General features: G+C 45.4%; 1 protein-coding gene across 2 annotated transcripts in view; it reads left to right on the plus strand.

Moving 5' to 3' along the window:
- The window catches only part of ZFAT (zinc finger and AT-hook domain containing), a 1,096,910-nt gene that overhangs the window by 47,913 nt on the left and 1,032,856 nt on the right, over window positions 1-16,141 (plus strand). For both annotated transcript variants that reach the window (XM_085604879.1, XM_085604878.1), the window contains one exon: window positions 9,081-9,329. In XM_085604879.1, coding sequence (XP_085461005.1) covers window positions 9,308-9,329 — 22 coding nt within the window. In that variant the 5' untranslated portion in view covers window positions 9,081-9,307. The remainder of the gene's footprint in view (window positions 1-9,080; window positions 9,330-16,141) is intronic.

The following is a 16,141-nucleotide window of genomic DNA, read 5'->3' on the forward strand; positions in this document are numbered from 1 at the left end:
CAGTTATTTCACCCATGGCAAACTTATGATTTCTGTAATTCCTACCTGCATCAAACAATTTTATCTGACTTTCATTAACTATTTCCAGTATACAGTTGCCCTTCTATACTTTAGCAACGTAGCACTTCTAGTCAGCTTTGTCACCAACTCTGGTGCTTCAGAACCAAAATTAACTTTTACCGCTAAACACGGTTTGTTTTTCTTTTTTTTTTTAACCATAGCTGAATCACCAACATCAATTTTAACTTCTCTAACGCCAAATCTCTTATGATATTCCTTTCTCCTGCCCAGGCTGAATTAAACTTTATTCCTGCCCTTCTCATTTATACTGAGAACTATTGACTTCAAAAGGCCATTCTCGTACCAATTTGGAATAACTTCTGCTGCTCAACAGGCTAAATGATGTTCCTTCATTAGTGGTATGATAATTTCTCCTTTTGACTCTAACAAGGACACCACCTCCTTACCGGTAGTAACCTCTGTCTGATTGCCCTTTATCAGTAATCAGTTCTGGGTTCAACCATCCATGGATGTAGCTGTACAAATACTCTGTGAAATAGACAATACCCCAGACAGAAAATTATTTTACGTGCGCCTGGTTACAAATTGTGCTCCATTTTTTGATACCAATACGATTGACACCATTTCTAAAAATCTCCTGCCAAAGATATACCTCTGATTCAGCATTGGTTGTTGTCATGAAAGCATAATGAGCCAATTTAGAGAAATATTCAACCACACCAATGAAATATCATTAAATGCTCGGGAAACCCACTATTGGCTAAGCAGAGTCAATAGCCACATTCTCCCGTGATCCATCTAGCATGGAATGCATTTGAAGTAGCGTTATTACAACCTTTCCAATATTTGCTGGAAACACTCCTTGACTGTTTACCCTTGTCCACCAGATATGTGCTGTAACCATTTGCTTTGTAGATATCCTACCCGGATGCTAATGATAAGCTAATGCAATTAACTGCAAACCTCATGGTGGCGGAGGCATATCTAACCTAAACACACCACCCTCCACAATCAGTTCTGAATGTACCTGACCGAAAACCTCTTTGATATGACAAGTATGCAGCAAAACAGGCCTTAAAATATCCTCTTTCTGGCTGATGGCCAGCCATTTCTTAGACCACACTCTAATGGCAAAGTCATCCATACTGTCCCCTTTCAACTCTTCCTTGAATCCACAGTCTTCTTAAATCGGGTGAAGCACTTTGCCCTCACGGTTTTACCGCCTGAACTGTATCCAACTTCAAATTTGTGCTCGTTTTCCTGCAAAACAAATCTAACAAATTTTTAAGCCGCTTTTACTGTGGCATTGTAATCCACTGAATGACTCAAAGGTTTGTACATAAAAAATTAAGAAGCCCAGAAGTATGGCCATAATTTATAAAATCCTCAAACTTGGTTTCTCAGCTTTCAACGTGTATCATGTAAATGCTAGAAATATTATATTAGTGCTACTTTCTTCTTGTCCATTAACCCACTGACAAAGAACCGCTCCCAAGCCAACAGCACTCACATTTTTACATAACATCACACCATCCGTAATGGATTGCAAAACTGACACTTTCAAAAACTTAATCAGTCTGCCCAAATAGATGTTTCTCTTTTTCATATAAGGTTCTTCAATTGTTCCATCAACAAAGCATACCCATTACCAAAACACTCAGACTAATGAATATCTTCAAGTAATACTTTAGACAAATTTCTTCTTCCTAGGTTGATGCATAAATCTAGATGTAATCCCGGAATGCTTGAACACCAGATATGTCCTTGAACAACAAATAAAATACATTTCTGAAAAACAACAGTGAAATTGGTTAGATGGTAGGTTTTCTCAGGAAAGCCATAGAAAGTAAATGTGTCGGCATACTTAGGGTGTGTCTAGAGAAAACATGTGCCAAGGAGCTGAAGGAGCCTGACACCACAGCACTCCCTCTCAGGGGTCCTAGCATGGTACCCTTGCCATAGTCCATCACAGATTCTTCCCTGCTGCTCTGACTGGTCCTTAACAAAACCATACATGGATCTACTTATAGTTGTTTCTATGTGCCCTCCATCTCTCGCCAATCAAATGAGTTAATTGATTTAAGGGCAGGTCTCTCCCACCAACCTTGCATCTGCCTTTGTATTGTACAGGTGAAGCTGTACTTGGGCTGAACTTCTGTTAAAGACAGTTGTAACTGGAAGTTGCAGATCCTATACCACATGCTGCCAATTGTCAGACCCAGTTTGTGGGCTGGGGCGGGGAGGAATGGCGGCAGGGCATATAGCTATAGCGTCTACTGGGCCCTGGATGCTGTCCTACTATGGCTCTGCACAGTGGGTCAAGTACTCTTCTGCAGTAGGGAGGTCAAGCAGTCAAAGGATTCGTAGGTACTGTGGGGGATAAGACCTCTGAACTCAACAGTCAACCAACACACAATTTCCACCCCAGTGGTTATCTTTTAGTTGAAAAAAGTACTTTGTTCATGCAGCAAAAAATGAAATCATTCACACTCCAAAGGTGACTTCAACCCCCCACCCCCTTCTTGCCCTCTGAGAAGTTTCCTCATTTAGGGCAACTTTGAAAAGATGCAGGAATAGCCATAGAGTAGGCATAGGTGCATATCAGTAGCAGTTACCACAAATGTTAGCGTGTAGATTAGTTCCATTGTCTGAGGGGCCTTCCAGGTCATTGTGGCAAAGATTATAGCTCTAGCAGTCAAAATTACTTTTGTGTGTATTAGGCACAGTTTCACAGTTTGAGTGGGTGTAGCCCTGCGTTACCTGCTCAACTGCAATAAGAATGAATGGTGTTACCCTGTTGGATCACCAATCTGGCACTCTTGGTTCTGGTATTTGTGGACCCTGTGCGGCGGTTCCATCGGATTTTGCCAATTCCAGGCTGATGCAGGCAGGGTTTCATCTTCAGCAGTTGCAGCCACTTGGGGTGGGGTGGTGAAGGCGGCAGCTGATCTTTGCCAGTTGCAGCCCTTGGCCTTCTAAGCTATGGCTGGTTATGCCTGTTGACATAATGATGATTAAGCAAACAATTCTTGGTGCTTCTCACGGCAGGAACTAAAGGAGAGAATCAGGTGAGAAAACACACACACACACTTGCACAGACACACTCTTGCAGTCTCTCTCTGTTGCCCGCTCTCTCTCGTCCAGACAGTAAGTAGTTCGCTATTTCTGGGGTTTCCATGTGCTGGGAACCTGCGGGGCTTGATAGCATTTCCTCCTGCAGGGCCAGACTCTCGCTTGTCCTCTGAGCAGACAAGCTGGTTTGTAGCCATTTTAGGCAGACCCTCTGCTTCTCCAGCAAGTTGCAGTCTTCAGGTGAAGTCCCCTCACCTCTGGGAGGTATGTGAATGCAAAGACATACCTATGGACCGTTGGTGCTTTGGGTCTTATTAAGCAATGCGAGATGCAGGCTGTCGTAAAATGGGACTTATGGACAAGTATGCACATTGCAAACAATGTGTTTACATCCAGAAGACCTTGCTGTAAACCTGAGCCTTAGCTTACACAAAATTAACCAGGCTCCCTCACTGACAAAGGGCCTTAAACCAATTGTCCATTGCATGGAATCTACAGACCATATGAACATATATAGCAGAATTTAGAATATTACATAAACTTATTAGATGTGTCTTGTATAAAAGATTGGTACCTATACCAATGGCTTTTTGATCGTGTTAATAGTCTCATGTTAAGCCTAGCGATAACACCCAGAGCCACTGGAGTTAGGCTATTTTGCAGCCACAGCATTTTCGCATAGTTATGGCTTTGCAGTTTATGCCGCATAATCTGTCCTGCCTGCTCAATTTATGGGGTTTAACAAACGATCAAAAGTTAACCAAAAAAATCTGTTGATATGTTGCCATGCAATGGAGGGCTCTTCGCAAAGGTTGACTGGTCACTTTTCTGTTGCTTTATGCAATATTTGGGTATTAGCTAGTTCCTGATGAGGTGACACCTTTGCCCAAGTAGTGTTAACATGTATAGCAAGCATTTGCATTGCGCTAGGTCTCGCATTTTCAAAGTTTAAAGTGATTGATATTGTAAATGGCAATGTCTTTTATGTATTTGTTTTTAAAACCAACAAATAGATAAAAGGTTTGTTATTTATAATGACAGTAGGTGAAAGGTTAATGCAAAACGCTGCTAAAGGAGGAGCTCCCGCGGACTGCTCTGGTTTTTAAAGGGCAGTGTATTTGTTAGCTGCTTAAATAATTTTATAGATTTTGTAACTTAATACAACTTAATGTTTTCACCCCCCAAAATTTTTTACGTGCATAATACACACCAAAATATATGTTGTTTAATTAAAGCAGGGCGGGAGGAGGTCGAAATTGTGCTCTACAGCAGTAGAAGAGTCCAAGATGTTAAATAGAAACACCCTGTCACTCCTATCACCGTACACAGAGATGTTCCCAGGCTCGTCGCTTATTTCTTTGCAGCATAGCTTCCTTTGTTCTTATTCAAAGATGTCAACGGATGCTGCTTTGATGTATGCAACAACAAAATATATGCTGTTTAATTAAAGCACCATGGGAGGAGGCCCGGATTGTGCTGTCTCGTGTTAAGAGAGTCTCCCAGTGAAAATAAAAAAACCCTGTCACTCCTATTACTGTACACAGCGATGTTGCCAGGCTCGTTGCCTGTTGGTTTGCAGTTGGGCTTCGTTTGTTTTTACAATATTATACATTACAGTAGCGATAGCAGTGTGTGGTGCTTAAATAATTTGATATATTTTGTAACTTTAAATAATGTGATGTTGTTTCCCCTGTGTCAAGCAAACATTTACACTTCCTAACACTACCCTGCTGCCTCTCCCAGGAGATACTTCTTACGGGACAGATACATGCCCTCCAGCATTTGTTTACTGTCTGGTATGCATGTCTTTGAACGTTATCTATATTATCACCTTTTGTTAGTGATCAGTTAGCAGCTAAAAGCAAAGTGTTATGTTGTTTACACCATGCTGAGACATTGCGCCGCAGCAAAACATAGAACTCTGGTGGTAAAGCTGCATTTAGGGTTGCAGGGTAAACAATTCACTTGAGGAATGACAACTTGAAATGCTGCCAGAGGTGGACCTCCCGCTGGCTGCTCTGGTTTTAAAACAGCAGTGTATCTTTTAGTTGCTTAAATAATTGTATTTATTTTGCAACTTAAAAAAACGTAATGTTTTCAGTAATAAACACTGTTTGCGTGCATAATACTTGCCCCCATATATATCTGCTTGTACTCGGTATTGTAAATTATAGTACTGATTGCAGTTACCCAGGTGGCACAGTAACTTAAAGCAACATAATGTTTAAAAAAAAAACACTGTTTACGTGTTTAATATTTGCCTCCAGATATATTTGCCTGTACTGGGCATTGAAAATTACAGTATTGATAGTAGTTTACCCAGGTGGCAATCTAAACCTAATTTTGAGTAATATGTGGGTAACACCTTTCGTAATGCACAAAAAGTGACTGCAGCAGAGCGTCTCATTGCGTGTGTGGTGTAATGTAATATTTGGACGCAGTTTGCATGCACATTTGGATTCTTAGAAAATGGAGAGAGATGCGACCAGACCATCAAAAGGATGGGCTACAAGGAAGGGATGGAATCCTTGTAGCAGAGGGGAATTCTTGGGCCAAATGAGCGGATGATAAATGATACAGACGAAAAGGAGACCGAATGAAAGTGAGGAAAAGGGAGGAAGGACATGCGAGCAGAGCAAGACTGTGCGAGAAGGGAAGTGTGGAATGCTTGGATCAGAGTGCAGTGCAAAGGCCAGAGGAACGTATGCTGAATGGAAGTGACGAGAAGACAGATTGAAAGTGAAGGAAAGGGAGGAGAGAGATGCAAGCAGAGCTGCGCAATGCTGGGCAAAGAAAGGGAGGATTGAAATGCTTGGAGCGGAGCTAAATGAAACTGACGAAAAGGAGACCGAATGAAAGAAAGGGAGGAGGGAGATGCGAGCAGAGCAGCGCAATAAACAATGCAGAAGGATGTCACCATGTGCCTTGCGCTCGGCTGGCGCCTCGGCCATGTTTACTGCAAACACATGGGAATGCAAAGGCATTAATTCACCCGGATAGCTCTGTGTGCCTTCAAGCCCTGTGGCGCCTGTAGTCTGTTTCCGGAGCGAATTAAAGATTCAAGCGCCCGATAATGCGTGAGACATTCTGCTAGTATCTTGTGTGTTGTCTTAAAAATGTGACCAATGTCCAATTTGTAAAACATCCTTAAAACAAGCGGCGGTGCGGCCGCGACAGTGTAAGCAAATGGTGTGCAGGCTGCCAAATGGTGCGCGCGCCCGGCGCACATTCACGGTATTTGGAGGCCTGAAAGCACTCGTTTGCACTTCCAGAACCCCATTTACAAAAGCTCTCGCGAGAGCAGCGCTAAATCGCTATCTCAGGCGAGACCTAAAAATGACAGAATTAGTAACCGTACTTGTAGATTGTACTTTACCATGTCTTGCCACATAATGGAGGCTACCCTGTTGCGTAATTCCAGGGGCCCTTTATAACATTCCTCGTGGCTTTCAAAACAAATTGTGCCTTTCTCCTTGTATCCGGATCCTCTTTGGATGAATATGATATTGGTAAAGTTCGCTGACTGTACACAGGAACATGGGTCCTACTCATAGCGTAGCCAACTGGCTAATAGTTATTCTTGGAAAATGGCTTTATCTCCCCATGTCTCTTATTGGAACTATGTATACTATAAAAAAAATACAAACTAAATCTAGTGTACAATCTGACATGCTTTTTCCAGCTCCACTCCCTGGTGTATTTAAGCTGGTCTCAAAACTACCCCACATACACATTACAGTACACTTCTAAGGTGCTGACAAGGGGCATTGATCACTACCTTATTCAGGAAAGGAAGTTAACCTGTACCTTACTGATTGAGGGCTCCTTCTGCCAGACAAAAAATAGCTGCTGATGATTTTTCGCGGTACCCTTCTGTGATTGAAATTTGCATGTGTGCTACTTGTGCAGATTCCCAATCCATGCTTACTCTTCCTGAAAGTTTCTGATTTTCAGCATGAATATCAGCATGTCATTGTGTAAGTATTCTCTGCAAGCACTCCCTGCAAGTGAAGTTCAATTTTGTGGGTGAAGGTAAATGGGGTTACAAGTTACTAATTAACAACAGAGAATTCCACTTTGTGATTGCAGGTGCCAAATCACCATCGGTAGAATCCCTGCAATCCTTTTGGCTTGAAAGATACTTATCCATGGCTGCTGGTAATCAACGCTGCAAGTGATTGTGGGATGCCAAAGCCCAGGGGTTCTTGGTTAGAATGCTTTTTTTAGTGTGATAATGTGCGTTAGGTGTTCAGGCCTGCCTCTTTGTGAAACACAAAAGTGCTACTAAAACGTTCCACTTTCCTTTTGCAATGGAGCCCATGTCCTGCTTCGCACTCCCAAATTAGAGAAATACAGCACTCCCACACGGTTAAGCAAGAAAACACCTCGAAAAGGGTTTCACTCATCAAATGAGGCAGTTTTCAGAATAAAGTGTGGGGTTTTATTTGTGCCACACTCTCTAACAGAAAAGCTTTCACAGATGTCAGATGAAACATGTAAAATATATTATGTATGTGTAAGCAATAATAGCCCACACTTACCAGTAAGCAAATGCAAATTTTTAATCAAATGCAACTGTTAAATGCATGGAATTAAATACAAGCAGATAATGATGACAATACTGTACGTCCACTGCAAGAAATAGGCACTGTTAAATCCACATCAGGATTCAAAGGAAAGTGTGAAAAGATATATACACAGAATACATCAGATAATTATGACCACTATAGACTTGAAGGTGCGCACAGACACTCGCATATCACAATGCCAATAATCAGAGAAAATGCATCACCGGATGCAATAACTTCATCTTAGCCCACACCAAGCTGGGGTATTCACAGCTAGGGTCAAGAGACTCAGCAAGCTGGGAACTGCCACACGGAATAAGACGTGTCCACCTGTCCTTCAGGTCCAAAATGCCGTTTTCCAAGTAAACCGACCCCGGTTTCATAATCTCAATGCACTAAAAGTTTCAGAGGAGACCTCCTCTGTGCCAAGGAAACTTACTGAAGTTGGCCAATCTCTCACAAGCATTCCAAAGTCAAAGGAGTTCTCACATACTCTTCTGCACTCCCACATATTCCAGCCCCTTACCTTATTGAAGCTTGAGAAAATCGAAAACATCTCCAAAAGTACAGAAAACAATCTTGAATGTGAATAACCTAAATAACTTTAGTAACGTGGGGGGTGCCTGTTCTGTGTGCAAAGCTCAAACTAGACAGTCAGAATTGAAGATGTCATGACGGCATGTAAAAACCAATAGTAAAAACATCCCAATGTACATCATAATGCACATTTGTGCACCACTGCCTATAGCACCACACACTTCCTTTCCCATATTTGGGCACCACTGCTTGTAACACTACACTCCAAGACAGAGAAGTACATTACAACACCTTTCTCTCTCATATGCTTTCAAACATACAGCCCATACATACTGGTCCTGGCAAGGCTGTAAAAAGCAAACACTCCTACTCTAAAGCTACAAGGAGACACAAAATGCAAGTGCAAAGTGGATTAAAACACATAAAATCAATTAAAACAATGATAGTCAAAGGTCATAACGTGTCCCAATAGATAGTAGTGCCTCTGGCACAACAGTCCACCATAATATGTTGGACAGTTGAAGGGCTCTTTTGTACAGCACAGAGACTTTGGCCTCGAGTTACAGGTAAGTAACTTGTTGGAACTCTTTTCTATGTCTGTTACTCACTTATCTGCTCAGTCCTTCTGGTTCTCAGTCTACCTCCACCTTTCTGTCTGCCCTGCCCTATTGACTAGTTCTGAGATATGCCGCACCTCTTATTGTTGCCAGTCACACCTTGCAGTTCATATTCCGATTATTAATGGTGTAGCTTGTTAATGGCATTCGCTCATTGCTCTTTTTTTTATTCAGTATTGTGTACCCGTTTCAGATTAGTATCTTAAATCAGGAAAGGACAAATAAAATGACTTCTAACATACTGTTTTTTCTTCTGGTTTTATAGGTGGATGCCACTGTTTACCTACTGCATGCCTGCACATAGTACCTATAGAAACACTTCAAAAACGATGTCATAGAACACCTTTTGGTTGCTTGTCGTTGTAAACATCCCCGACTGGAAGCTGTAAATTGTGTAGCTTTCAGTCCGATGTTTGCTGCCACCGGCTTGACATGATCAGCTTCTGTGAAGAGCCTTTCTCTGATGATGAAATTTGAACAAATGTTCATAAGATGGCCAGCCAGTTAAAGCATGGTATGTCTAGGGACCTGTACATCTTCGATATGGTTTTGAATGTAAAGGACTGTAAAACAAAGTAATTTAGGATGAATTTTAAACTCATAATTATGGTTAGAACAGTCCTGTCCACATGAATGACTTCACTGGAGGCTATAATACAGGATACTTATAAAAAGAATGGATTGCTAGATGTGTGGCAGATGCTTCATGTTTTACTGCTGTTGGGGCTCTATAATAGATGTTAAGCCATGTAACGGATGAGTTATTTCGCTTTTTGGTAAAGGTAGTTTGACCTGACACTGTAGATTATATGTTCATGCTTAAGAATACTAATCATATTAGACAGGCAAATCATGGATGAATGTAGAAATACATTTACTTTCTTGAAGTGCAGCATTGAAAGAAATGTAAGTGTTGAATGCATTAATCATAGGGTCGTTTGTAGAATTACCCTGGGCCTTTTGTAGTTTTACTTTGAATCTTTTTTAACAAAGCTTGTCAAACTAGATATCTAGAACTGTATTCGATATCGTGGTCATTTAGGTAGCCCCCTTGCACCCTAAAGGTGGCTGATGGAGATTTGTATCTATTGTGGAAATGTATTACTTAAAATTCTAATTAGTGATGTGATATATAGTATAATGGCTACAGGTATTTGGGTTTTTGGGGGATCGACCATCTGCAGAAATAACTTTATAAAGGAACCTGCACCAGTCGCATCTGGTAATGAAGTAAAAAACACATGTGCCATATGGCCCTGTGCGCGCTCCTATCCTGCCCCCTCTGTGCCTTTGTTCCCTGTACGGGAATTGCCATTCGCGGGATCATATTTTGCAGCTTCTGCTACTAGTTACCCCCTTCACTGGTGTGACGTTCATAATAGTACCCTGCCTGTAGACGGTACTGTAGTTGGTGCTTTGTACCTGCTGCCATATGCTCTGACAGCGCTGTTAGATGGATGGAGGTAAGTATCGATTAGTGGGATGGGTGGGGAGGAAGAGGTCTGTCCAGCAGTGTCACTCAGGCTTCTTCACATGCTCTCTTTAATCATTACATCCAACAACCAGATGCAAGCATAAAGTTACAAAGGGATTGATTCTCAGTCTACTGAAATGTTTCAATGGAGGTGGGCTATCTATGGTAAAATATAAATTATCCTTTTGTATATATATTATTGTTAAGCATCTGTACTGTACACAATTGATGTCTAATGCAATGCTTTAAATAAAATGAACGTTTAAGGTGATTAATTTGCAAAAAAAATAGTTGTAAGGGGAGGCTTAGTCTTCTGAGCTGTTTCAGTGGACGGTTATTTTTGTACATATTAATGTTAAGCATTTGTAAGGTACAAAATTAACCGATTCTACCAATGAAATGATTTAATTTAGATTAACCTCTAATGTGATTGTTTAGCTTGTTAAATTGCTTTCCAATGCTAATGTCACTTTTACTTCTTCCTCTTTCACTTTTCTCTGTATCCCAGAGTAATCAACATATCCTTTTTTTAATGATTCGAAGCCCCTACTTCGATCCGCGCCCCTACGGTAAATTGAAAATACAGCTCAAAAGTTACACAACTTGTTTGGAACTTACTATGCTATTTCCTCAGTATGTACAGAAGATAAACTGTTCAGTAGGCAGTGCTGAATGAACAGATTTAACTGCTGTGTCAAAAGTTGCTTTGAGATTAGTATATTGTTAATTTGAAATCTGCCCATAGTTCGTAATTGTACAAGTTTAAATTGGGAGCAGCACCAGAAGATAAAAGCAATTCAGTTCTAGAATTACGAAAGCAATACTTAGTTTATGTAAACATCCTACACTCAGCTCTAACACATACAATGGCTGGGAGGCGGATGTTTACTGAAACTGGTTTGACAAGACATCCATCGTTAAATTGAGAAAACATTCTAATGTGTAATTTGTCATTTTTTGATTCAGTTGAGGTGCTGCTTCTTTAAGAGTGTAATGGAGAAAGAATGTTTAATTTGGCTTGCTTTTCTTTAGTGTACATATTAAACTAATTAATCACTTCTGTTCTTGTGTCTAGTAAGTGGCTTTTCCAGTTTCTGTGAATTGCAATAACACTTGAGCAATTCTTTTTTTTAAGTTTGACATTTCTAATTTATCTTCTGTTTATTTTCACTTACACATGTTCGAGGCTGAACAAATATGTAGCAGTATATGAAGATGGAATATTTTCATATGTGAAAATAAAAAGTAAAGCAATTGGAACAAATGCCTCAATGGAATGTATTTTCCTTACAAATTGCATTCTCTAAGTCAAGATCGGTTTCTGGGATGTGAAGGGTTTCTGCATTCTTAGCTGGGTCATGGCGAGATCTTGATCTCAGAGTGTTAGGGTAAACAGTACATCCTCACATCCCATGCGGATAGAGCGGGGTCATCAGACAGGGTGTCCTATTTTACCACTTACATTTGCATTGATGCTAGAGCCCTTTGCTAGTGCTATGTGGCATAGGAATGATATTAAAGGGGTGCATATTGGTAAAGGTTTTTTCAAGTTGACTGTTTGCGGATGGGGCCATGCTCACTTTCCCAAAACCACTTTTATTCATACCACCAGTACTAGAAGAGCTGGACACTATCAGGGTGAGCTCTAACTTTCAAATTAATATCTCGAACTTAGAGGCCCTCTTGATTCATCCACTTCTACACCAAGCTGAGGATCTCCATAGGCTCATACCGAACCAGTGGAACTTAAAATCAATCAAATACTTGGGGATGATTATAAATTAGACACACTATTGCACAAGTGGTCACTTTGAACTACAAAACACTTAATCAGGAGCATTTGAAAAACATCCAGCAATGGCTCCTGAAGTTATTCTTATGGGCTAATTAAAATGAAGATTCTTCATCAGATCCCTTATGTGATTCAGACAGTTGCTCTGCTTGTGCGATCAAGAAATGAAAGACAAAATCATGCTATGCCGCTATAACCGACCCTATAGAAAAGCTGTTGGACCCATAAAAAGACAAGACTGATCCACACACATAACTGAAGTTGACTACCTTTCTGAGGAGCTCTACAAGTTGATAGAAGAAATCCGTTCAGAGTGCCAAAACACAAACACCACAACCTCAAGCCTTTGGTGACATCATCTCCATGGAATTGATTCCAAAAAGTAAAATATTTCCTTAAGAACTCACATCTGAAAGAAACACGTTAGTTAGATTCCTCACCTTAGAATATCCCCAGGCGTCAGGCGGGATCCGGAAATATTTTTGTAGCAATACCCCTTGCTCGGCGTTGTCTGCGGCTCCGCGTCCGTCGTCGGCGTCGTGCACCGGAATGATGTCGTCTGAGTACTTGGACGCCGCCCTCGCGCGCTGACGTCAGTTTCAAGGCCTGTGAGCCTGTCATCGCCTGATGTCGGTGACGGATCACCATCGCCGGTGCCTTTATTGCCTGGGGGCCGACCATGACGCGGAGTCGTGCCTCGATTGCCAGGCCTTGACGTCGAAAGCTAGGCGGGAGCGGTCCCATAAGCTTCTCGAGCTTCGGCTCCGTGCCGCTCGCAGTCCTGGTCGAGGTCCAAGGACCGATCGCAGAGCCGTAGCCATCGCTCGTCGGGGTCTTCGGGTAAGTCGAAGCACTCCAAGAAGTGCAAGAGACTACATCGCTCTTCAGACTCCCCTTGCTCGACACGCGACTCGGCTGAGGGTCAGGGTGGTCCCACCCCCGTGGCTCCATCGGAGCCGCGTCTGTCCCCATACCCGCCGGTCCCTGGGACTGACGCGACTCCGGCGGAGGTCAGTGCCTTCCTCTCGGCCATGAGGGGCCTGGCTCCGCCGTAGACGCCTGTAGGCGTGCCTTTGGGCCCCGCAGGTTCGACTGGGCGACAACGCGTGCCGGCAGCGCCGGCTCCGGCCCCGACACCGCAGGTCCCTGAGGGATCCAGGCCTGGATCTCGGTCGACCGCCGGCGCCGACACCGGTTCCATCTCCATCTCCGGCGCCGTCTCCGGACGACGACGTTCCCCGGTTCAGCCCCTGTCAGGACCCGACGCCGGTACGGCGCCACACCCAACGTCGATGGATGACCATTTCATCTACCGTCCGGCTCCGATCGTTCCCCCTGTTTACCAGGAATCGGATGACGGGGGCGACTGGGAGGGGGCTGAGGACCCTATGGCCCTCCAGGGTCAACTTGCACAGGACTTGGCAGACGAACTGGGGGATGCCAGTGGTCTGGACACTTCGCCGGACGCTGGCTTCATCTCTCCGACTGTGGCCTCTGAGGAGGGTGCAGCTTTTTCAGTGGTGCTGCACAAGGCGGGCGAAGCCCTAGGGCTGGAGTTGCCTGCTGCGGCCGTGAGGACTAACGTCCTCACAGAGGTCCTTCAACCGACAGCAAGCTCCACTGACCCTCTGCTGCAGTTTAATGAGGCCCTCATTGACGTTCTGCAGGGCACTTGGTCCAAGCCCTCCACAGTCCCTCCTGTGGACCGGAACGTTGCCCGGCACCACCGCCTTGCTCCGGGCGACCCCAGTTTCCTCTCCCAACACCCCACCCCCGGGAGTCTGGTTATCCAGGCCTCAACCTCCCAATCCTCCTTCCCGTCCGCTCCTCCGGATCGGGAATCCAAGAGGTTGGAACAGTTTTGCAAGAAACTGTTCTCGTCCCTGAGTTTGGGGCTGTGGTCTTTAAATACCGCTTGCCTTTTGGACCATTATTCCCACTCTCTGTGGGATACGGTGGAGGAAGTGCTGCCCTTGTGCCCGGTGGAGGCTCGGGCTCGACTCACTCAAGCTCGACTCACTCAAGCACTTGCTGACGGTCGAGATGCAGCACGGCACGCCATACGGTGTGGACTTGACACCACGGACGTCCAGAGTTCCCTCATGGACATGCCCTTTGATGGCACTCGCCTTTTTGGTGAGAAGGCGGACAGTGCGCTGGCTCGGTTCAAGGACTCCCGGGCCACGGCCAAGTCCTTGGGTCTTTCGGCCCCGCGGCCGCTAACTTCCGCCTTTTGTGGCCAAGGAAGGGCTGCCTCCTCGCGTCCGCCCAGCCACCGGCCGCAGAACCAACCTGGACGTGGATTCCGCCGAGGCTGTACTGGAGGTCAACGTGCCGGTCAGTCCACATCCACCCCGGCAGCATCTGCCTCAAAGCCCTCCTAGTCCGAGCTTTCAGGTCCATTCACCGCCAGTGGGCGGCAGAGTTCGCCATCACCTGCTCCACTGGCGCTCCATCACGTCGGACAGGTGGGTGCTGCAAATCGTCTACTCCCTCCCCTTCGAGATGACCCCTCCAGCCATGCCGTCGCTGAACCACCGGGGGGGATCATTTGCATCTTCTACGAGAGGAAGTTTCGGCCCTCTTGGCCAAAGAGGCCGTTGAGCGCGTTCCTGGTCCAGAAGTAGGTCGTGGTTGTTATTCCCACTACCTTCTGGTTCCCAAGAAGGGCAAAAGGGGCCTACGCCCGATCTTGGACCTCAGGAGCGTCAACGCCTTCCTCCGGAAGGAACGGTTCAAGATGCTAACTTTAGCTCAGGTTCTGGCTGCCCTAGACCCTGGAGACTGGATGGTAGCGTTGGACTTGCAGGATGCTTATTTCCACATCCCCGTCCTGCCGGCCCACCGGCGTTACCTGCGGTTCACGGTGGGTCAGGAGCACTTTCAGTTCACCGTGCTCCCCTTCGGCCTCACCAGTGCCCCTCGGGTGTTCACGAAAGTGATGGCGGTGGTCGCAGCTCATCTGCGCCGATCAGGGGTTCCAGTCTTCCCCTATCTCGACGACTGGCTGTTGAAGGCGGGCTCGCCCCAGCAAGTAGTCTCCCACCTCCAGACTACGGCCGACCTCCTGCACTCGCTGGGGTTCTCCATCAATGTGCCGAAGTCGCACCTGAGTCCCTCCCAAAAGCTCCTTTTCATTGGGGCGGTTCTCGATTCGGCGCAGTTCCGGGTCTATTCGCCGGAACAGCGGGTCTGGGACATTCAGGCCCTGATTTCCATCTTCCGGCCTCTGTCCTGGGTTTCGGTCAGGTTGGTGCTGCGGCTTCTGGGGCTGATGGCCTCCTGCATCCTTGTGGTACCTCACGCCAGGTGGCGGATGCAGGCTCTGCAGTGGGACCTGAAGTTTCAGTGGGCCCAGCATCGAGGCAACCTGTCCGACCATGTCTTGATCTGAGGGCACTGCGAACCAGCTGCAGTGGTGGCTCACGAATCGCGATTGGGTCAGCGGCAGATCTCTCTCTCGCCCTACCCCAACCGGAGCATGTCGTAGTGACGGATGCGTCCCTCCTGGGATGGGGGGGCCATATGGGAGAGGCGGAGATCAGAGGACTCTGGTCTCCGGCGGAGACTCTGCTCCATATCAACCTCTTGGAGCTGAGGGCGATCCGACTTGCACTAAAAGCCTTCCTTCCCTCTGTCCGGCGAAGTGTGGTGCAGGTGTTCACGGACAACACCACCGCCATGTGGTATTGCAACAAACAGGGCGGGGTGGGGTCGTGGACCCTTTGTCAGGAGGCTCTGCGCCTCTGGTCATGGCTGGAACATCGGGCATCACCCTGGTGGTTCAACATCTGGCTGGCTCTCTGAACGCCAGAGCAGACTAACTCAGCCGCCGGTGCATGATGGATCACGAATGGCGTCTGAACTCGGACGTGGCGCAAGGTCTCTTTCTGCAGTGGGGAGAGCCTTGGTTAGATCTATTCGCCACCGAAGAGAACGCGCAATGTCAGCAGTTCTGCGCGTAGGAATTTCCAAGGCGGCACTCGCTTGGAGACGCTTTTCGTCGCGAGTGGAGTTGCGGTCTGTTGTACGCCTTTCCGCCTATACCACTTCTGCCCAG

This window comes from Triturus cristatus, chromosome 5_1 (assembly GCF_964204655.1).
Source record: "Triturus cristatus chromosome 5_1, aTriCri1.1, whole genome shotgun sequence".
In the NCBI taxonomy this organism is placed as follows: domain Eukaryota; kingdom Metazoa; phylum Chordata; class Amphibia; order Caudata; family Salamandridae; genus Triturus; species Triturus cristatus.